General features: G+C 44.0%; 2 protein-coding genes across 2 annotated transcripts in view; both read right to left on the bottom strand.

Moving 5' to 3' along the window:
- Positions 1 to 8,350: 8,350 nt before the first annotated feature.
- LOC111537075 (histone H3.3) lies at positions 8,351 to 17,854 on the bottom strand. The gene is made up of 4 exons (XM_023203631.1): positions 17,721 to 17,854; positions 16,053 to 16,203; positions 14,721 to 14,874; positions 8,351 to 9,008 (listed from the first exon to the last, which is right to left on the bottom strand). The coding sequence occupies exons 2-4, from the start codon at positions 16,178 to 16,180 to the stop codon at positions 8,880 to 8,882; spliced, it is 411 nt and encodes a 136-aa protein (XP_023059399.1). The 5' UTR covers positions 16,181 to 16,203; positions 17,721 to 17,854; the 3' UTR covers positions 8,351 to 8,879.
- LOC111537030 (collagen alpha-2(I) chain-like) overlaps positions 17,298 to 23,543 on the bottom strand; it is a 23,012-nt gene continuing 16,766 nt past the window's right edge. Inside the window, exons 2-4 of the mRNA XM_023203560.1 lie at positions 18,881 to 18,980; positions 17,648 to 18,763; positions 17,298 to 17,536 (exon numbers count right to left, since the gene is read on the bottom strand). Of these exons, the coding sequence (XP_023059328.1) occupies positions 17,298 to 17,536; positions 17,648 to 18,763; positions 18,881 to 18,980 (1,455 nt within the window). The remainder of the gene's footprint in view (positions 17,537 to 17,647; positions 18,764 to 18,880; positions 18,981 to 23,543) is intronic.

Below are 23,543 nucleotides of genomic sequence, written 5' to 3'. Positions count from 1 at the left end.
TTTTTGTTTGTTTGTTTTGAGATGGAGTCTTGCTCTGTCACAGAGGCTAGAGTGCAGTGGCACGATCTCGGCTCACTGCAACCTCCACCTCCTGGGTTCAAGTGATTTTTGTGCCTCAGCCTCTGGTATAGCTGGGACTACAGGCACACACCACCATGCCTGGCTAATTTTTTTGTATTTTTAGTAGAGACTGGGTTTCATCACATTGGCCAGGCTGGTCATGAACTCCTGACCTCAGGTGATCCACCGGCCTCGGCCTCCCAAAGTGCTGGGATTACAGGCGTGAGCCACTGCGCCTGGCCCAATGTCTTACGCTTTGGATTTATCAGGTTGTTTCTTTATCCTTATTATTATATTCAGTTTAAACATTTTGGCTCAACGTTTGGGTGATGTTGCGTCCTCAGTATGATGTCGGTTTGTCTCCTTTTTGATGACATGAAGTTTCATCATTTGATTAAAGCCCTAGTTTCTCTTGAATTCACTCTAATCAGGTTTTGTTCCTCTATTTCATCAAAACTGTTATTAGGATCACCAATGACCTCTACAAATTCAATGGTCAATTCTCAGACCTCACACTCCAGTTGACTTAGTAGTATTTGACACGGTAGATCATTTTGTCTTCATTGGTTCACTTAGACTTAGTAGTATTTGACATCGTAGATCACTTTCTTCTTTTGAATTCCAGATAATCACATATGTCTGGCTTTCTTCCTCTCTGCCTATTTCTTCTCAGTCTTCTTTGGAGCTGTCACTCAGTCCCTAAACTCTAAATGTTGAGTTCCTTTGCCCTTAGAGCTCCTCTCTAATTTCTATCAGCACCTACTTCCTTGGTGATCTCGGCTAGTTTTAAGACCATGTTGATGATTTCCAAATTTATATCTCCAGCCCAAATCTCTCTCCTAAACCCCAGGTTCATATCCAATAGTCTACCTGAAATCACTAAAAAGTATAATTAAGTATCTCAATCTTAACACGTCAAAAACTGAGCTCTTTATATTTCCGAAACCTGTTCCCTCACAGTCTTCTCTATGTTAAGCAATAGCAACTTCATGCAGTTGCTCAGGTGAAAACCCTGGTCCCATTAACCACCACCCCCCACACTTTTTTTTCCTCATGCCTATATCCATTAAGTCCTAGCCATCCTCCTATCATTGTAAAATATCCAGAATGCCACTTTGCACACCTCCACTGCCACCACCCAAGTCCAAGCCACTATATCATGTCGAACTTAGATTACTGCAATAGCTTAATTGGTTTTCCTTTCTGCTCTACCCTTATTGCCCCCAGTCTATTCTCCAGACAGCAGCTGGAGTGATTTTGTTCAAACATTCGTCAGACCGTTTTTATCCTTCTGCTCAAAACTCTCCAGAGGTTTCCCATCTCACTCAGTGTCCTTGCAGGACCTATAAAGCCCTATATGCTGTGGCTCCCATTACATCTCTGGTTTCCCACCATGCTTCTCTGCTCGTTTGCTCCACTGTGGCATGCTCACCTCCCTGTTGTTCCTAGAACATACCAGGCTGGCTCCTCCAATGGGACCCCTCATAGGACCTGAAATACTCTTCTCTCACATCTATGTGGCTTGCTGTCTCATTTTCTTCAAGACTTGACTTGAAAGATACCTCAGTGATGTCTCCCTGGCTACCCTAACTTCCAACATCTCCCCACAGTCCACAACACTTGTTATCCACGTTCTTTTTTTTTTCTTAGCATTTACCACTATCTGATAAACTATGTACAGATGGTCCCAAGCTATGATGGTTCCACCTACAATTTTTCAACTTTTCGATAATGCTAAAGTGACACACATTCAGTAGAAACTGTCCTCGGAGCACCCATACAACCATTCTGTCACTTGGTTTAGTATTCATGAGCTCTTCAACATTTTATTTAAAAAATAGGCCAGGCACAGTAGCCCCCGCCTGTAATCTCAGCACTTTGGGAGGCCAAGGCAGGCAGATCACAAGGTCAGGAGTTCAAGAACAGCGTGGTCAACATGGTGAAACCTCATCACTACTAAAAAAAATATATATAAATTAGCCAGGCGTGGTGGCATGTGCCTGTAATCCCAGCTACTCAGGAGGCTGAGGCAGGAGAATTGCTTGAACCCAGGAGATGGTGGTTGCAGTGAGCCAAGATTGAGCCACTGAACTCCAGCCTGGGCTATAGAGCAAGACTCCGTCTCAAAATCAAAAAACAAAAAACAAAAAGGCTGTTAGATGGTTTTGCCCAACTATAGGCTAACGTTAAGTGTTCTGAGAACTTTTTTTTTTTTTTTTGAGACAAGGTCTCACTCTGTCACCCAGGCTGGAATGCAGTGGTAAGATCTTGGCTCACTGCAACCTCCGCTTTCCGGGTTCAAGTGATTCTCCTGCGTCAGCCTCCCAAGTAACTGGGATTACAGGCACATGCCACCACGCCCAGCTAATTTTTGTTTTAAGATGGAGTCTTGTTCCCGTTGCACAAGCTGGAGTGTAGTAGTGTGATCTCGGCTCACTGCAACCTCCACCTCCCAGGTTCAAGTGATTCTCCTTCCTCAACCTCCCGAGTAGCTGGGATTACAAGTGTGTGCCATTACGCCCAGCTAATTTTTGTATTTTTATTTTTATTTTTATTTTTTGAGATGGAGTCTCTCTCTGTCGCCCAGGCTGGAGTGCAGTGGCCGGATCTCAGCTCACTGCAAGCTCCGCCTCCTGGGTTTACGCCATCCTCCTGCCTCAGCCTCCCGAGTAGCTGGGACTACAGGCGCCTGCCACCTTGCCCGGCTAGTTTTTTGTATTTTTAGTAGAGATGGGGTTTCACTGTGTTAGCCAGGATGGTCTCGATCTCCTGACCTCGTGATCCGCCCGTCTCGGCCTCCCAAAGTGCTGGGATTACAGGTTTGAGCCACGGCGCCCGGTCAATTTTTGTATTTTTAGTAGAGACGGGATTTTGCCATGTTGGCCAGGCTGGTGTCGAACTCCTGACCTCAGGTGAATGGATCCACCCACCTTGGCCTCCCAAAGTGCTAGGATTACTGGGGTGAGCCACTGCGCCTGGTGTAATTTTTGTATTTTTAGTAGAGACAGGGCTTCACCATGTTGGCCGTGCTGGTCTTGAACTCGTGACCTCAAGTGATCTGCCCATCTCAGCTTCTCAAGGTGCTGGGATTACAGGCATGAGCCAACATGCCTGGCCATTCTGAGAACATTTAAAGTAGGCTACGCTAGACTGTGATGTTGGGTATGTTAGGTGTATTAAATGCATTGTCGATTTAGGATATTTTCAACTTAGAGCCAGTTTACTGGGAGATGGCCCTATCCTAAGACAAGGAATGTCTGCATTTGCTTCATCTTTATTGTGTTTTTTCCCACTACAATGTAGCTCCGTAACAATAGGGAACTTTGTTCACTTCTGTATCCCCACAACAGTGTCTGGTACATAGAAGGTACTCCATAAATACTGAATGAATGAATGAATGAGGCATAGGGGGACTGGGTGATTTGCCCAAGGTCACTCGGCTAGTACAGAGGCAATTTAATTCCTGAGCGTGAACTGTTGCTTTTTGAAGACAAGGTCTCTCTTGCCCAGGCTGGAGTGCAAGTAGCACAGTCATGGTTCACTGCAGCCTCAACTTCCTGGGCCCAACAGATCTTCCCTCCTCAGCTTCCTGAGTAGTTGGGACCACAGGTGGGTGCTACCATATCTGGTTATTTTAAATGTTTTTGTAGAGACAGGGTCTCACTATGTTGCCCAGGTTGGTCTCAATCTTCTGGCCTCAAGTGACCCTCCTGCCTTAGCCTCTTACAGGCGTGAGTCACCACGCCCACCTCAGAGCCTGAACTCTTAACTGTGGAGCTACACTGCAAATAATTATTTCCTTAAAAAAATAATTTTTAGGCCAGACGTGGTGGCTCAGGCCTGTAACCTCAGCACTTTTGGGAGACTGCAGCGAGTGGATCACCTGAGGTCAGGAGTTAGAGACCAGCCCGGCCAACATGGTGAAACCCCGTCTCTACTAAAAACACAAAATTAGCTGGATGTGGTGACTCAATGTTTTTGAGACGGAGTTTTACTCTTGTTGCCCAGGCTGGAGTGCAGTGGCGCCATCTCGGCTCACTGCAACCTCCACCTCCTGGGTTCAAGTGATTCTCCTGCCTCAGCCTCCCAAGTAGCTAGTGGTTAAAAAAAAAAAGTATTCATAATGACTGTGAGAATGCCTCTTAAGTAGTTTCACTACTTGCATTGTTACTGATTCATTTGCTATCATGATAAAGTTGTAACCCACCTAGTTCTATTTAACTTTTTATTATAAAATCCAGCTACTGCATGATCTATTTCATTTTGAGACTAATATTCACTGGCATAAGAATCATAGCTATTCAGTAGGGATGCTACTTGGAAAAGTAAGTTTGAAACCAGGTTTTGCCCTACAATTCTGCAAGGAACAGTATATATGCTAGCTTGCTTTATCAGAATTTTAGATTCTAGTTCACTTACTATTGTGTCTGGCTTTTTTTTTTTTTTTTTTTTTTTTTTTGAGACAGAGTCTCACTCTGTGGCTGAGTGCAGTGGTGAGATCTAGGCTCACTGCAACCTCCACTTCCTGGGTTCAAGTGATTCTCCCACCTCAGCCTTCTGAGTAGGTGGGATTACAGGCATGCACTACCATGCCCAGCTAATTTTTGTATTTTTAGTAGAGACGAGGTTTCACCATGTTGCCCAGGCTGGTCTTGAATTCCTGACCTCAAGTGATCCTACCACCTTGGCCTCCTAAAGTGCTGGGATTACAGGCGTGAGCCACTTTGCCCGGCCAGGCCGTGTGTTTTTGTATCTACTTTCATTTAGTCCTCAAAATAACAAATCAGTTACCATATATTAAAGTTACAGAAGCTTAAGGTTGACATGGAGGTGAGCAGGACCACTCATTCATTCTAGCATTAATTTGACAAATTTTTATTCAGATTTACTATATATTAGCACGGGGGCTATAATGGGAAATACAGCGAACCCCCCGTTCTTGTAGCATTCTAGTGGGAGCAGTCAATAAAACAGTAGATAAATGGCTGGCGCAGTGGCTCATGCCTGTAATCGCAGCACTCTGGGAGGCCGAGGCAGGTGGATCACCTGAGGTCAGGAGTTCAAGACCAGCCTGACCAATATGGTAAAACCCTGTCTCTACTAAAAATACAAAAATTAGCCGGCCATGATGGCATGTGCCTGTAGTCCCAGCTACTTGGGAGGCTGAGACAGGAGAATTGCTTGAACCCTGAAGGCGGAGGTTGCAGTGATCTGAGATAGCGCTATGGCACTCCAGCCTGGGCAACAGAGTGAGACTCCATCTCAAAAGAAAAACGACAAATTAACAAGGTAATTTCAGATTTTGGTAAATACTAAGGAATGTGAAAAAGGGTGTGTGAGCAGAGGGTTTGGCTGGAACTTAAGTGGTGGAAAAAGATTGGTAAGGTCAGATCACATTAGGTTTCTCCTGAGTCAGTGAATAGTTTAGATTTTATCCAGTGTGCAATGGGAAGCTATTCGAGATCTTTAAGTGGGGAAATGACCTGAAACAATTTATGTTTTAAAAGTTTATCTGGACACTGTGCAGAGGAATCCAGAGGAGAGTAAGATGCATGGATGGATGCAGATGGATTTAAATTATTTCAAGAGTCCAGGTAAGAAAATAGCAGCTTGCGCCTGTGATCCCAGCACTTTGGGAGGTCAAGGTGGGGGGGATCACCTAATGTCAGGAGTTTGAGACCAGCCTGGCCAACATGATGGAACCCTGTCTCTACTAAAAATACAAAAAAATTAGCTGGGCATGGTGATGGGAGCCTGTAATCCCAGCGACCTGGGAGGCTTAGACAGAATTGCTTGAACTCGGGAGGTGGAGGTTTCAGTGAGCCGAGCCGAGATCACATCATTGCACTCTAGCCTGGGCAGCAAGAGCAAAACTCCGCCTCAAAAAAAAAAAAAAGGCAGAAAGAAAAGAGAAAAGAAAGAAAGAAAATGGCAAATAGCAGCTTGGATTAGGGCAGAAGTGGTGAGTGAAAAGTTTTGGATGCCCCTTTGGAGGAAGGAGCCTAAAGGAATAGGTGATGACAGTGGAATTAAAGGGGGTAGGTTATGACTGAGCAGGTGATGAGCAGCATGGCTTTGACTGCATATAGGCTTTTCTTATGATTTCTAAAATATCATCCTCAATCCTAATTTTGTCTTTCTTCCCAACCCCCATTTGTTTCTACTGCTGCCAAGACTTCAACTTCTACAATTCCTGGCAAAATTAACCACTCTAATTTATTCTATGTATCACTTAAGAGAATAGCCTTCGATTTAGCCTACGTGGGGACAAAGTCTACCTCCTTCATTTGCTGTTTCTTTACCTGTAAAATAGGGCATAAAACAGTACCCACTTCATAGTTGTTAAATTTTGAGTTGGGGCAAACTTTTGCATCCTCAGCATTTAGCAGGCCCTCAATATATTTGCATATTTGAACGTATTTCCTCATAAAGATTCTGGACTGTCAAAAAGGGCAAGAGCTTGGGCACTGTTCAAGCACTTACTCACCTACTTATAATAGCTGAGATTCCCCCCATTTGCTTAAGAGGATGTTTTCAAATTCCTAAAGATTCTTCCAGTCATAGTATTTCCGATTTTCCTAAGACATTTACCTGAAATTTTTTTAATCTTAAAATATAATTTTCTGGGGTTTTTCCTCTGTTAACTTAGACTTTAGTGAACTTTTCTGGAATCTTAAAAGGTGTTTATTGGCTATTTGCTATTGAAAAGTTGAAACAAAGTGGTGATTCTAGCTAGTCTCCATACATTTTGGGCCAAATTCCAATTCACTCTAGGTTTTTTTCTGGCTGGGATTGTCATATAGCAGCTCTGAAGCATCATAGGAAAGAGGATTATCAGCCTAACAGTTACTGAGCATTAACCCAGGGATTAAAGAGCTGGCAGATCCACTTACACCTGAGTCAAAGGATAGCCCTGAGCTCAGGACTACTATGCATATTGGTCAGGTCCTAGTAAATTAAAAATGTCTTCCCAAATTCCGCTGCCTCATTTGTAAATAGTAAAAAGTTACCTACTTCATAGGAATATACAAGAATACACTCCCAATATTAACATAGCATTGTATGAGACAAATTCAATAAATTGACCAGACATCTGTGTACACAGAGTGCCAAGTTTATCTGTGCTTTTTTCTATCTGGCTCATTTTATAATGTTCAACTTACTGTATTACACCTGGACAGTGAGCACATAGTACTATTTGTTTAAACAAATTGAAATTTTGTTTAAACAAGGGATTGTTAACAACCACTTCGTGGGGCAATTTAAAAAAAGGACTTTTAGAGCACTAAGACCTTTTGAGATTTTAGGATTCCAGGAACTCAACCAACCATATCGTCTACTGGTAAATAACTGGTCTTTATCAGATTCCAGCAGGTAACATTAACTTCCTCCCATACTGGAGACACCTGTTTCTTCTGAAGTGTTTTTCATGGAAAGGCCACTTGGTCCTTTGCACTGAAAAACTGAACAGAGAACATTCAACTACAATTGGCTTTTAGTAACTTATATTTAGAAAGTACGAAGTGTTACCAGTACTTCCCTGTACAAGTATATGCAAAAGATCACACTGAAAACTAGGATGCATAATAAAATCAGGCTCTTAAAATAATTAATTCTCCCATTAAACAATTTTGTAGTCACCTACAGTCAAAAGATTAAGTTAGGGCTAAAAATGTTTTAAGAGCAGTAAGAAGGCAAGCCCAATGTTGTATCTTATTGACATAAGTCTATTCTTGGCATAGTTACTAACATATCGCTTTCTAGGGCAGTTTCAAACACTCAAATGTTAAAACTAATGGGATGTGTTCAAAGTCTTAGAAGGTTTAATTATCCTCATTTCACATTAATCATACCAATACTAAATAAAACAGGGCTAAGAATTACTAATGCTTGAGTAAGTTCAGGGTTAATACAGAGCATCTTAAAATAGCCCAATCTGGAATGCATTATTTTTTTTGAGCTTAAGACTGTTACACACTTTCATTTGTTTTTAAACATTCATGAAAGTTGAATCTACTTACAGATTCCACTATTTCCAGGTGATCCTGTTGATTAGCTTTTCGAATTACTGGTTCAGAAGACAACATATCCAAAGAGTTAAGACCACTAGGCAGTGGCAAGCTTCTAAAAATCAGAAATAAAGCCATTTTCCTTTTGCCACCAAGTCTATACTTTGCTCATCTCTCAGTAAGTCTTGTCTCAGATATAAAGTGACTATTAAAGCACTTAATACTGAAATTATTTTGAATATAATTGTAGGGCAAGGCTGATAATAAAGACCAAAAGCAGGTATAGTTTAATGTATTTTAATAGCAAACTTACAGGAACAGCACAGAAGACAGACAACATTAAAAACATGTACTTGCATGTAGGACAACTCAGTTAGAAAAGTATAGTGAATGGATGGAATCTACTGTATGATAAAAATGCTACAAACACCATTTAGTTGCCGTCAATAAGAAATTTACTTGTTTTAAAAAAATCCAAATGCTGGCATTGTCCAGAAAAATTTAACAGGTTTATTTATAATTATTATAAAGTTGAACCGCTGAAACTTGTTCACTGAAACATTTTAACTTGCATTAATGCTTTACGCCTCTGCATTTATATTAAAAATTCACACACAAATGAAAATGGAAAAAACTGCCAATACCTGATTTCTGTCCCCTATTTTTCCACTCGCAATCATATACTTAGGTACCTTTTGACCCCATGGAAAAAAAATATCTAACGTTCAGAACTACCAATAACAGGAAGAAGAGAATTTTTTTTTTTTTTTTTTTTTTTGAGAATGAAATGTTTCCCATCATAGTGGATTCTTAAGCACGTTCTCCACGTATGCGGCGTGCTAGCTGGATGTCTTTTGGCATAATTGTTACACGTTTGGCATGGATAGCACACAGGTTGGTGTCTTCAAAAAGGCCAACCAGATAGGCCTCACTTGCCTCCTGCAAAAGGAACGAAGAAAAACTTATTGATGGTGTTATTTCCAATAGTTAAGACCCAACTATATGAATTAAAACAAAAAGGTTTTTGAACCCTTTAAAAAACCGACTGGGCAAAATGTTGACAATTTTACCAAATGCTTACATTTTAAAACCTGTGAGACAAAGCTCAAAAGCAGCTTATTAAAAAAAACAAAAGCTTAAGTCTTTTATGAAATTACACAAGTCAAATTACTTCGTTACTAGGAAACTTCACTTTTTCTAATGGTAACATGATTTCTAATAAACTGAAACATCACAAATAAAGCAAGAAATCCAATTTAACACTCTCATTCTTATAAGCAGAATCGTGTTCAATCCAAATACTCCATCCCAGCCTAGTCTCACTCTGAATCCCATTCACGCAGTATGTGAACCTCTGCCTTATCCAGTAGTATAATACGGTGAACTGGTTTTTATCACAGGCTTCTCATCTGCCTTCCCTTTTATACCTGTTTTATCATGAGAGTACTTTTGATTCCAGAACTTATCATAAGTTAGTTCTTTCTTTTTGAGATGGAGTGTTGCTCTGTTGCCCAGACTGGAGTGCAGTGGTGTAATCTCAGCTCACTGCAACCTCTGCCTCCTGGATTCAAGTGATTCTCCTGCCTCAGTGTCCCGAGTAGCTGGGACTACAGCCACGCGCCACCATGCCCAGCTAGTTTTTTGTATTTTTAGTAGAGAAGGGGTTTCACCACATTGGTCAGGCTGGTCTCGGACTCGTGATCCACTCACCTTGGCCTCCCAAAGTGCTGGGATTACAGGCGTGAGCCACCTTGCCTGGCAGTTTTTGTGTATTTATTTATTTAGTCTCCCTTTGTCGCCCAGGCTGGAGTGCAGTGACCAGATCTCGGCTCACTGCAAGCTCCACCTCCTGGGTTCACACCATTCTCCTGCCTCAGCCTCCCAAGTAGCTGGGACTACAGGCACCCGCCACCACGCCCAGCTATTTTTTTGTGTTTTTAGTAAAGACGGGGTTTCACTGTGTTAGCTAGGATGGTCTCAATCTGCTGACCTTGTGATCCACCCACCTCAGCCTTCCAAAGTGCTGGGATTACAGGAATGAGCCACCGTGCCCAGTCTGGCAGTTCCTTATTTATATACTTTGATCTATGCCCGGGAGACGTGCCCCTGTCCTCTACCAAGTACCTTCCTCTATGTACCCCAATTTGTAACAGCATTTGTTGCCCTCTAGTTCTAATATCGATGTTTTTCCCCATTTGACTGTAAGAGCCTTTCAAGTTATCTTATTCCTACTACCACTCAAAAATGACAGTGTATGAATCACTCATTGATACTTAGCTTGTGAAGAGGAAAAAGGGGCATTTCCACTTAGAATTAACTCATAACTCAAATTGTTAGTATACTTATAGCTGTCTGAAAAGCTGAAGAATCTTTAAGTCAAAACATCTGCTTTTTTTTTTTTTTTTTAATTTGAGTCTTGCTCTGTAGCCCTGGCTGGATGTGCAGTGGTATAATCTTGGCTCACTGCCACCTCCACCTCCCAGGCTCAGGCAATTCTCCTGCCTCAGCCTCCCAAGTAGCTAGGATTACAGGCATGCACCATCATGTCCGGCAAATTTTGTATTTTTAGTAGAGACGGGGTTTCACCATGTTGGCCAGGCTGGTCTCGAACTCCTAACTTCAGGTGATCCCGCCATGCCTGGTCTGCTTACTCATTCTGAAATGCAAAAATTACCATTTTAAAAAATAACCATAAATCCAACAGTTTTGGATTTGGAACATGAAATGATAGGTTAGTTGGCTCTCCTTCTCTATAAGGAAAAGTTATTTCTCTGCTCAAGATACATTAAGGGAGAAAAGAGTCTTATAGTTGCTATTTTTACTCTAACAAAAATTTCCAGGCCGGGCGCCACGGTGGCTCACGCCTGTAATCCCAGCACTTTGGGAGGCCGAGGCGGGAGGATCACCTGAGGTCAGGAGTTTTGAGACCAAACTGACCAACATGGAGAAACCTTGTCTCTACTAAAAATACAAAAAGTAGCCGGGTGTGGTGGCATTTGCCTGTAGTCCCAGCTACTCAGGAGGCTGAGATAGGAGAATTGCTTGAACCCAGGAGGCGGAGGCTGCAGTAAGCCGAGATTGCGCCACTGCACTCCAGCCTAGGTGACAGAGTGAGATTCTGTCTCCAAAAAAAAAGTACATTCACATTTACAGCTTCATCCTTTTTAGCACTATCACTACTTTTCTACAAGTTTCTTTCATTCAAATTGAACTATTTTCACGTGTGTGAGAAACACGTGTGTTTCTCCAGCATTTGTCATTAACTACTAAGTCTTTACTTATCTACCCTTTAGAGCCCAGCTCAAGACTATTCCATGAAGGAGAAAATTGCATACTCGTCTCTTGCTCCTGTTGCCAGTGCAGGAAACGCTGAACTCCTAGTTCCTTGGCACTCACACTGACCTTGCATTATCAGCCATTTTTTGGGGCCCTTAAGTTACTTCATAGAAATCTCATTTTATACTCAAAATGCCTTGTCCTCAAGTAGATTTTCAATATTTGCTACTTTTAAAAAATGTTTCTATTCTATGCAATTAGTCCCTGACATCTTACCTAATCTACAGGTATTAAAAGCAAAAGTCCTTAATATTCAGAGATTCGTTCTTAAGATATTCTAGAAGTGGGTAGAAATCCTGGAAAAAATGGCGTATCGTAGCCTCCTTAGGGGCTCACAACGCACATCAGCTATTGTATCAAGAAAGAAAACATTAATTTTGCTTAACCTGGCACCTCGGGATTACAGAAAGCTAGAATGCTTTTGTGGAATGCGGTACAAGCTACTATGTGGGCAAACCACCAGGTACCATGATTCTGGTAGCCTTCTAGAAGTGATCACTTAGAACTAATCAGATGTGGCATGTGGTAGCTGGGGCTCTCACTGCTGTCTTAGAACTTGGCTACTAGTTTATAAAGGTTGTGCCTGGTCAGCTCTGAGAGGAGATTCAACTCCTACAGAGGATCTGACCATGACTCATACATTTCCAATTCTATTACAAATAACCCAAAGTCCCTTAAAACACTAAGGCTGTAATGGGAATTAAAGACTGCCACACTAATTTCTGACTTAATTAATTTTGAGTTAATGGCAAAGAAAAAAAACTACAAGAAAATATTAGTTTAGGACATTTTGAGTGTATTCAAAGTCTGGCTCTTTACCATTTCAAAGCAACACTGTCCACTTAACATAAGGATATTTGGGTTCAAGTTCAGACATTAAAGGCAAAGACTATATTTTAAGTAAGTCAATTATTGATTATCTATGGCAAACTGAGACTAACTTCTCCTCTACCATTCTCTCACTGGACTACCTCCTATCCTTTAGTTGTAAAGTGTGTAATTCTAAGGCCAAAACCAAAGGACCTTTGGATTTCTACTTCAATTGTGATCTTCTGTTACCCTATTCCATTAACGAATTCTCCCAATCTTTTTTTCTTTTTTTGAGACAGAGTTTCACTCTTGTTGCCCAGGCTGGAGCGCAACGGCGCCATCTCGGCTCACTGCAATCTCCGCTTTCCAGGTTCAAGTGATTCAGCCTCCCTAGTAGCTGGGATTACAGGTGCCCGACACCACACCCAGTTAATTTTTTGTATTTTTAGTAGAGAAGTGTTTCACCATGTTAGCCAGGCTGGTCTGGAACTCCTGACCTCAGGTGATCCACCCACCTCAGCCTCCCAAAGTGCTGGGATTACAGCCGTGAGTCACAGTGCCCGGCCCACCCTCTGTATCTTTAAGATAACTAAAATATATGCATAAAAAAGCAAACAGAGGCCGGGCACGGTAGCTCACGCCTGTAATTCCAGCACTTTGGGAGGCTGAGGCGGGCGGATCATGAGGTCAGGAGATCGAGACCATCCTGGCTAAGATCCCGTCTCTACTAAAAATACAAAAAATTAGCTGGGCCTGGTCACGGGCACCTGTAGTCCCAGCTACTCGGGAGGCTGAGGCAGGAGAATGGTGTGAACCTGGGAGGCGGAGCTTGCAGTGAGCCAAAATCGCGCCCCTGCACTCCAGCCTGGGCAACAGAGCGAGACTCCATCTCAAAAAAAAAAAACAAAAAAAGAAAGAAAACAGAAAGCACAAAAGCTTAACAAAGATCACTCTTTTCAATAAAGAGCTAACACTAGGAGAACTGTGAACAGAAGAGATGAACATTTTGCTTAAAATCAATACAACCACACTTAATGACAAGTATGCAATAGTAACAATGGAAGTTTACATGTGAATAATTTTAAAGAGATGAGTCTTTTACTCAGATTGTTTAGTAAATTCAATTTAAAAGGCTGTATTATTGACATTTAAGCTAAAAAATGCTACACTTTTCAAGTACAGTATAGTATTCTTTAAGCACAGTTCTAACTAGAAAATACTGGCAGCTTTGTACCAATGCTTATGAATCTTAGTAACATTTCTGTATTTAGTAATAAATGAGAACTGAAGATAATCGGCTATTAAAACAGAAAATAAAGTTTTAAGTAAAAGCATGGAAGATTTTAGTAGCTGAAATTTCAGCAACTGAGAATTTAATGGATGCCTACTCCTGGAATTCACCTATCAACTGAAGTTTAGACTAACCATAGAAACAGCTCGACCAATTACACTTCAGGGTGGAATCCACCTATCATATCTTTCTCACATATAAAGCAAAAGCCCGGCACAGCAACAGCAGCCTTGAAAATCCTCCAATGGAGTGTACTTAGATTCTGGATGCCTCCCCGCCACCTCCGGGTGTTTGATTCAGGTCTGCAATGGTGCTTAGCAATCAGCATTTTTAACAACCCCCAACTGCAAACTTCTGATGGAGGTGGTAGTTTTACTGTATTCTGGGATACTTGCATCTAAATAATCCAACTACACAATATAAAATAGGTTACTTAAGCGACTGATGTTAATGACGTCTACATAAGTTTACCAAGTATCCTGTAGGAATTTCAAGTTTTGGTCTTGTCTTAAACAACAAATATCTCAAATACATAAATATCTCTAGAACAGTATTTCTCTAAGTCCTGACATGCTAAAGATGAAGATTAAATTCAATATGCTCCACATTTAAGTAGCAATCCCTAATCCCCTTTAAGAAACCACAAGGCAAATCTCAGCCCCTTTACATGTCCAGTATCACCTTTAAGCACTATTCCCCCAACTTGCCAATCCAATCCTATTCTCCATTCACTGATCCTTTTACATCTTAATGCATAATTCTTTAATACTGCCTATTCCCATCCTAGCTCTCTCTACCTATATGTTTCTTCACAACCTGAAGACAGATTTCTTTTATTCTAGGCACTGTTGTTTGAAATTGTTACTACAAATATAGACCTCTAACCTCAACTTCTTCTTAATGTCCTGCAGCATCCATAAACCAAATCAGAGGATTTTCTTTGTTTTTAGTGCAATGTTTCAAAATTTTAAATGGTATAATGGAATGTGCACTAAGCCGTGGAGTCAAATTAGTTCAAATTATGGTTTTGCCATTTTCTATGTGTATGACCTTGAGCAATTCAACCTTTCTGAAGTCTCAACAGTGAAGTAATGATATCAACTACCTGATGGGCTTGTGATTAAATGATATAAGCATATGCAACAATTTGGAACTGTTCTTGGTACACGACAGGAATACAAACTCTCTCGAGTTGTCCCCACCCACCATTTTACCTGCAAAGCACCGATAGCTGCGCTCTGGAAGCGCAGATCTGTTTTAAAGTCCTGAGCAATTTCTCGCACCAGACGCTGGAAGGGAAGTTTGCGAATCAGAAGTTCAGTGGACTTCTGATAACGTCTAATTTCACGGAGCGCCACAGTACCAGGCCTTTAAAAAATTAACAATAAAGAAACTGTTACCAAAAACATAAATAGCACAAAAAGGTAAGTGGGCAGCTTTAATGAAATGCAGTAATTTTTCAAAAAATAAACCGCCCAACAATTCTTCAGCTTCAGTATCAAATTTCACCGATCAACTTAAGATGTGAACATTCAAATCGAGTAAGACTAATAATACCTTTAAAGCAAAAAGCATGAAATTAAAATGCATTCTTAGCAAGAAGCTAATCAAAGCCCTATTTATTTTCATTTTAAAAAGTTATTCATGTATATAAACCTTGGGAAGGTATTAGCTGTCAGGCTAAAAAAGAAGTTGGCTCCTCTCAATTTAGCACCACTCTCCTTCCCTACACCCTCTATTATCTTAAGAGCCCTTAAAGATGACCAACACAACCCAATGAACTTCATTTAAAAATATACTTGTGGCATTTAAGTTCTATTCCCCAGAATACCTCTGACTACAGTTCATCCCTCATGAATTATTAAATCTGAATACATCCGATTGTGCAGTGTCCCTTCTACGTGGAAAAGTTTTTTTTTTTTACTAATTGTCAGCAAGAAATTTACCTCTCATTCTGACTTATTTCTTCCACCGTATGAGCTTTTATTTTAAGTTAATCGTAGTATCTGCGGAGGCTAAGTCTGGGCAACTTCTGCCCTCTAATGGCAGATGCCCTTAACAACACAGTGGCTCAGGTAGTTCACAATCAAAAAAGCCAATACAGAAGGAAATAAGCTAATCAAGTAAACGAGGGGTTAGGAACTTTATAAAACACCCAATTTCGATTAAATTATTATTTTGCCAAAAGCTAGGAAAGATATCCTCAAAAGTGTATTCAAGAAAGCAACACGTAACTATTTTTAAAGAATTACTAATAGTTAACTAAAATGTCAATATATCCCATTAACATTATCAGTGATATACTAGGTGTCCTTAGACCTGCAGGTCAGATTATGACTTCAAAGTTAAACGTTTTCAATAAAACCCAATACTAAACGTTATATATAAATGATCATACAGTACATATATTTAAGTAGTAAAATGTTCAAATGAAAAAAAAAAGTCTCTCTAAAGCAAAAACTTTTCCTGTTATCCATCTTTTTGTTAAACTATATGGTTACATACCAGAGAGACTTTGTCCCATTTTTACCCTGTTTTTTAAATACCTGTAGCGATGAGGTTTCTTCACCCCTCCAGTAGAGGGCGCACTCTTGCGAGCGGCTTTTGTAGCCAGTTGCTTCCTGGGTGCTTTACCACCGGTCGATTTGCGGGCAGTCTGCTTTGTACGAGCCATGGTACAGAGACCTCCTTACTTACCTACCAGCATTGAAAAATCAAAAATCACCATATGCAACTACTAAACATACAACTTTTCCTGCCACGATCACCCCCTCCCCATATCTGGAAATTATGATCAATATAAAAAATAATGTTCGTATTGTTATATAATTTGAAAGGGTGCAGATTACGTCTACCCAAAATCTTCTTAAAACAAACTAGAGTACTAGAAAATTGTTAGCAGTTAATATCAATCACCTCTCAAAATGCCAATTCTGAGCGACAAACGGCAAAACAAAAAGATCTCGAACAGCCTTTGATCCAATTTATTTAAGTAGAAATTAGAAATGTCTGTAAACATTCCATTCACAAACAAGTCAAAAGAACGAAGCCACAAACCACTGGAAGGTCGAGCCAAATTACAGCAAAAAAAGGTCTTCCCCCCCCCCCCCCCCCTTGGCCGCCCCCCCCCCTTCGTCTGGCTGTTGATGGATTGCTGTAAATATCTGAAAATATTCTTGGTTTTGCATCGTTACATTTATGTTGACAAAAAGGCTTCTCGAAAAAACAAGAGAGGAACAACAGCTACCACCAGCGAGCATTCTACAAAGCCGCGTCCTCGCGTCCAGTCTTCACAGGCTTCGCAGTGAAATGAAGTGCCCCGCACCCAGGCTTTAATTAACGCACGACATCCGCCGACCGGTCCACCCCAAGCACCACATAAACTTTTGGTTTTGCCTCCTCCGGGTCCCTCTGCACAGGGTCCCCCAACCTGCCCACCTCGCTCCCAGCGCCTCAAGCAGGAACCAACTCGCCTCCCACACCAGAACAAAATGGAAACAATCGCAAAACGTATCGGATTCCGTTCCAAAGACACAAAACACCAAATCGCTCGAAAATACCCCTATCCCCTGCCACGTGCCGCCCTCCAAAATGCAAAAGTTTTTTTGCATTTCAAATGCATCAAGTTTCCGCTTCTCCAAAAAAGGGAAAAAAATGTCCCTCTTTTAAAAATTCTTGCTTTTTTGAAATGGGGAAGAGAGAAACGGGGGAAAAAATATGGTCGGTGACCAGAGAAGAGAGACAAGATGGTGAAGCTTAGCAACAACTGTGGGGAGGCAGCAAAAAGCGAGTTACCCCAGGGTGCGAAGCGGCGGCGATTTCCACCCCTTTCCCGCTCGAAAACTGGGGGCTGGGGCCCGGGGGCGGTAGTTAAGAGGCCCGCGCGGGTCCTGGTGAAGGTCTGGGGTCCTGGGAAGGGGCGGCGAGCGGGATTTCACCGAAGAAAGAGGAGCCAGGGGCGCGGGGAGGAGGAGGGAGAGCAGGCTCGGCGCCGCGGCGGTTGCTGCTGTTGGGCTGAGGCGGCGAGAGACTGGGGAGCCGCCGCCGTCAGAGGGAAGACGAAAACTCGCTCCTTACCTCCATTTCTGGGCCAAAAAGTTTGTGGGCTAAGCCGGAGGGGCTACGGGTCCCCTCCCGGCACGGCCAGGGCCCGGCTCGGGGCTGACGACAAGCGGGGCTCGGTTCCGGGGAAGCGGGCAGACGGGGAAACTTACCCCCCTTCTCCTTCGGCTGGAGCTCGGCGAGCGAAAGGCGGCGCTGGCGTTAGAGAGCGACGGCGGCGCGGCGGCGGCTGCGAACACAATTGAAAGATGGCTGACACCGAGGCTATCCCCCAACACACGCCGCCCCGCCCCCGCGCCGCGCGCCAGCCAATCACACACAATGGAGGGAAGGCTCGGCCCCGCCCCCACAGCACCTCTCGCGCCCCGCCTCCTCCCCTCCCCCCGCGCGCCCGTTCGCTGGCGCGCGCTCGCCCCTCCCCCGCGCGCCGCCCGCTCCCTCCTCCAGGACGCCTCGCGCGGTGTGTGTACAAACACAAAAGACACGCTGAGGGGCCGCCCGCCCCCGGCCAGCCCCCGCCCCCGGCCCCTGCACTCCCATCCCGCTCCGTGTGCGCACGGCGTCGAACCCCAGAAGCCCGGGTTTGGGGCGCCCGGAGGGAAGTGGGGGGAGGGGAAGGCGGGCGGAGGCGCGGCGGGTGAACGCCCGGCCTGCGGGCGTCTCGGGTCGCGGCGGGGAGGGGAAGGAGGGACCGCCCCCGCGCAGGCCCCGGCGCGCGCCTCCGAGGAGACCCGGGCGGCAGTGGGGGAGGAGGACGCGGTCGGCCGGGTCGCCGCGCCCCATTGGAAAACGCTCCCCAGCAGGAAGCTGGCAAATAGGAATCCAGCGTCCCGTGCCCGCTGTCGGACGGGGTCGCTGCGGCAGCGGGAGGGGCGGACCGACGGCCTCCTTCCCGCCTGCGCGCTGGGCCAAGTGCGGCCGGGTCTTGCGGTGCCGGCCCGAGTCCGCCGCAGACAACTTGATCCGCTCAGACTCCTGGGCCGGCCGCCTGCGTGCAGGGCAGCCCCTCGCCGGTTTCGGCCTCCGGGATCAGGGGACTGGGCTCGCTCTCCTCCTGGGCCCGGGCCCCCGACGCAAGATGGCTGTGTCGCGTCGGCCTCTAAACAATGTGTGGAGCGAGCAGCTCCTGCACCAGGGCCCGGTGGCTTGTCCTGCCCGCCTGTGGGGGCCGTGTGATCTGTTTTCGGTAGGATTGCTTTGGAAAGGAATTGCCGAATATAGATCGTCAAATGTCCGCAGCTGCTGCATAGTTTAGAAGAGGCTGAAAACGGCAGAAAGAAGCCAAACATGGTTTGGGAATTAGTACATCTACCTGTTTTCCAATTCTCAGTAGCGTAGGAAACGGATTTTTCATGGCCCAAGTTATCCTCATGACTTGTCAGTTGATTGGCTTTGGAACCTCTGAGCCGTCCCTAGATGGTATTGACGCTTCACAACTGTGTGTGAAGGTTTTCAATAGAAGGGTCATGCAAATATCCCTTAGGGTAGTGAAGGAGGAAAATTTCATAAATGAAGGGTAGTAACGATTTGTAATCTGAAGATTTCACAAAGCATCTTAGTCATAAACATCATCCCGAAACAGATATATGGAAATCAGATATGAGGAAAGAAATGGATTTGTCCAAGGTCACTTAAGTGAGGAAGAGACCTAGGAGAAACAAACAAAAATCCAGGCCTCCCGTTTCATTATTACTTCATGAATGTTAAGTGTCCCTGGTTGCTGTGCAGAACACATGCAATCTCTAGTCCTATCCTAAAAGCACATATGCAATCAGCTTGGGCCGAGCTGCCAGCAAAGAATTTCCTATAATTCAAGCCAAGATGAGTTATTTTGCTTGTTTTTTGTTTTGTTTTCAGGAAACCAAAATATTTATTGTTGGATTTATCCAGAAAGGCTGTTCTGCATTAGTTAAATCCATCATATCTTCAATAAATGTTAAATAACATGGGTAATGTTCTCTTTGTATGCTGGATTTTTCAATAGCTCCTACTTCTTGGCTTTAAAAAATATTTCTAACCAAGGGTCAGACCATTTTAGTAGAGTAGTTATAATCTTAGATTATTTGAACTATCTCAGCTGTCCATTTGTGAAATGGGCATAATAATATTTATCTCAATGAAGTTAGGCCACAAATTCTTTCTAGTAGGTTCAGGTACTTAAGCACCTGGAGAGGTGACTGGTTACCCTCCTAGTGGCTTCAGGAAGTTTTCTCACTGGATGAATATTTGAGTGCCAACTCTGTGCTCAGCACAATTCAGGGGTGTTGGGAATGCAGCAGTGGATAACACAAGCGCTGTTCCTGCCCTTATGGGACTTATGATCTCTGGAAGCACTGCTTTGCACAGGGAAGTAGCACCAGGAGGGGGGAAAGAAAGAGGGACTTTGGAGCCCCAAGATTGGCAAAAACTATATAGCTAAGGAGAGAGGTGAACTGTAGAGTCTAGATAATGGGAGAGGAGAGCCACCAGAGCAAGAAGGGATTCTCACTGGGCCCTAGGGGTCAGTCCTGAATTGGTTTTACTAGAACTCAGGCCCAGCACAGTGGCTCACGTCCCAGCACTTTGGGAGGCTGAGGTGGGTGGATCACTTGAGATCAGGAGTTTGAGACCAACCTGCCCAACATGGAGAAACCCTGTCTCTATTAAAAATAAAAAATAGCCGTCATGGTGGCACATGCCTGTAATCCTAGCTACTTAGGAGACTGAAGTGGGAGGATTGCTTGAATTCGGGAGTTGGAGGTTGCAGTGAGCTGAGATTTTGCCACTGCACTTCAGCCTGGGTGACAGAGTGAGACTCCATCTCAAAAAAAGAAAAACAATAGAATTCTTGGGCCAATAATGGCCTCAACATTCACAGTTAAGAAATGGGGGGGATGGGAGCAAAAGCTTTTAAGTTAAAATATTTTCCCTAGAATAGAGTACTTACGGCCACGAATTTAGATTTGTTTATAAGTAGAAAAGTAGAATGGAAAGGACTTTTTTTTTTTTTTTTTTGAGGTCAGGAGTTGGAGACCACCTTGGCCAATATGGCGAAACCCCATCTCTACTAAAATTACGAAAATTAGCCAGGCGTAGTGGCTCACACCTGTAGTCCCAGCTACTTGGGAGACTGAGGCAGGAGAATTGCTTGAACCCCAGGAGGCGGAGGTTGCAGTAAGCAGAGATTGTGCCACTGCACTCCAGTCTGGGTGACAGAGGAAGACTCCATCTCAAAAAAAAAAGAAAAATATGGATCATTTATCCTGAGGCTTTGGATCCACACCGTCTGTCTAAAACTGTCCTTTCCTTCAGTCTTGTCCAGTAAATAGCACTATCATTTACTCAACTGCTCAAACCAAAATGTACAGCCAGCCTCCTTGAGCCACCTTTTCTTTCACCCCCATAGCCAGTCTATTGGTCCTGCTCTGAAATGCTTATCAGAATGACCTACTCCTTATCTCTTACCTGGCCTCCAACAGTAACTTTCTGTATGACCTTTCTCTTTCCCTTCCTGCACCTCTGTATTCTATTTGCTACGGAGCAGGCATAGATTAGATTATAGAATGTAAATCAGATTAGGTTGCATTCTTGCTTAAATCTTCAGTGGCCTGCTACTGCGCTTGGTTAAATTCCACCTGTGTGGGCCCTGGCATTACCCCTCTCTCCCCTCAGCACTGTGCTGCAGACCAGCCACCCTGGTCCATCAAGTCCTCCTCTGCCTTAGAATCATCGCATCTGTTCTTTCTGAAGCTTGAATTCTCTTCTCCCAGCTCTCAATAGGACTGTCTCACCATTCTTCTAAGGCAAACTTTCTAACCTTTCTCATGTCATTTTTTTCTTTTTTTCTTTTTCTTTTTTTTTTTTTTTTTTTTGAGGCAGAGTCTTGCTCTGTCGCCCGGACTGGAGTGCAGTGGCTGGATCTCAGCTCACTGCAAGCTCCGCCTCCCGGGTTTACGCCATTCTCCTGCCTCAGCCTCCCGAGTAGCTGAGACTACAGGCGCCCGCCACCTCGCCCAGCTAGTTTTTGTATTTTTAGTAGACACGGGGTTTCACCGTGTTAGCCAGGATGGTCTCGATCTCCTGACCTCGTGATCCGCCCGTCTCGGCCTCCCAAAGTGCTGGGATTACAGGCTTGAGCCACCGCGCCTGGCCCCATGTCATTTTTTTCTTAGAAAACGATCATGTTTGGCCAGGTGCAGTGGTTCACGCCTCTAATCCCTGCACTTTGGGAGGCCGAGGTGAGTGGACCACCTGAGGTCAGGAGTTCGAGACCAACCTAACCAACATGATGAAACCCTGTCTCTACTAAAAATATAAAAAATTAGCGGGGCATGGTGGTGGGTGCTTGTAATCCAGCTACTTGGGAGGCCTGAGGCAGGAGAATCACTTGAACCTGGGAGGTGGAGGTTGCAGTGAGCTGAGATCGCACCACTGCACTCCAGCCTGGGCAACAAGAGCGAAATTCCATGTCAAAATAGGTTGAGAGTTCAGGCTGGCCTGAAACTCTCAACCTCAGGTAATCTGCCTTCCTTGGACTCCCAAAGTGCTGGGATAACAGGTGTGAGCCACCGCGCCTTTAATCCCAGCGCTTTTAGGGTGCCAAAACAGGCAAATGACCAACGTGGAGAAACCCCATCTCTACAGAAATACAAAAATAAGCTGGGCATGATGGCAGGTGCCTGTAATTCCAGCTACTCAGGAGGCTGAGGCAGGAGAATCGCTTGAACCTGGGAGGTGGAGGTTGCAGTTACTCTGTCACCAAGGCTGGAGTGCAGTGGCACTGTGTCGGCTCGCTGCAACCTCTGTCTCTTGGATTCAAGCAATTCTCCTGCCTCAGCCTCCTGAGTAGCTGGGTTTACAGGCGTCCACCACCACACCTGGCTAGTTTTTCTATTTTTAGTAGAGACGGTGGTTTCACCATGTTGGCCAGGCTGGTCTTGAACTCCTGACCTCAGGTTATCCACCTGCCTCGGTATCCCAAGGTGCTGGGATTACAGGCATGAGCCACCGCGCCCGGCCTTTTCCATTACTATTATTATTATTTGAGACAGAGTCTCACTCTGTCGCCCAGGCTGGAGTGCAGTGGTGTGATCGTGGCTCACTGCAACTTCTGCCTCCCAGGTTCAAGCAATTTTCCTGCCCCAGCCTCCTGAGTAGCTAGAATTACAGGCATGTGCCACCACGCCCAGCTAATTGTTTTTGTATTTTTAGTAGAGACAGGGTTTCACCATTGTTGGCCAGGCTGGTCTCAAACTCCTGACCTCAAGTGATCTGCCCGCCTTGGCCAACCAAAGTGCTGGGATTATGGGCATGAGCCATTGCACCTGCCCTCCATTATTATTATTTCAGTTACGGTGATCTGTAATCAGTGATCTTTGATGTTACTATTTTAATTGTCTTGGGGAGCCATGAGCTGCACCTGTGTAAGATGGCAAACTTACTCCATAAATGTCCTGTGTGCTCTGATTCCATGGATCGGCTGTTCCCCTATTTCTCTTTCTTTCCTTGCGCCTCCAATTCCCTAAGACACAACAATATTGAAATCCAGGCCAATTAATAGCCCCACAGTGACCTCTAAGTGTTCAAGTTAAAGGAAGAGTTGCACGTTTCTCACTTTCAATCGAAAGCTAGAAATGATTTTGCTTAGTCAGGAAGGCATGCCGAAAGCCAAGATAGGCCAAAAACCAGGCCTCTTGCACCAAACAGTTAACCAGGTTGTGAAGGCAAAGGGAAAGTTATTGAAGAAAATTAAAAGGGCTACTCCAGTGAGTACACGAATGATAAGAAACAAAACAGCCCTCTTGCTGATAAGGAAAACATTTTAGTGGTCTGGACGGATCAAACCAGCTACAACATTCCCTTAAGCCAAAGCCTAATCCAGATCACAGTCCTAGCTGTCTTCAGTTCTCTGAAGCCTGAGAGAGGTGAGGAACTACAGAAGAAAAGGTTGAAGCGAGCAGAGGTTGGTTAATGAGATTTAAGTAACGAAGTCATCT

The sequence above is a fragment of the Piliocolobus tephrosceles genome, chromosome 1 (genome assembly GCF_002776525.5).
Source record: "Piliocolobus tephrosceles isolate RC106 chromosome 1, ASM277652v3, whole genome shotgun sequence".
NCBI classification, from domain to species: domain Eukaryota; kingdom Metazoa; phylum Chordata; class Mammalia; order Primates; family Cercopithecidae; genus Piliocolobus; species Piliocolobus tephrosceles.
The sequence above is the reverse complement of the archived record's forward strand: the minus strand, read 5'-3'. Positions and strand labels throughout refer to the sequence as shown.

Coding starts and splice junctions, on each gene's coding strand:
- LOC111537075 (XM_023203631.1), bottom strand. CDS start 16,180: ATGGCTCGTACAAAGCAGACTGCCCGCAAATCGACCGGTGGTAAAGCA. Junction 14,875..16,052: donor AAGAAACCTCATCGCTACAG/GTATTTAAAAAA, acceptor AATTTTTTAAAG/GCCTGGTACTGTGGCGCTCC. Junction 9,009..14,720: donor CAGCTATCGGTGCTTTGCAG/GTAAAATGGTGG, acceptor TTCCTTTTGCAG/GAGGCAAGTGAGGCCTATCT.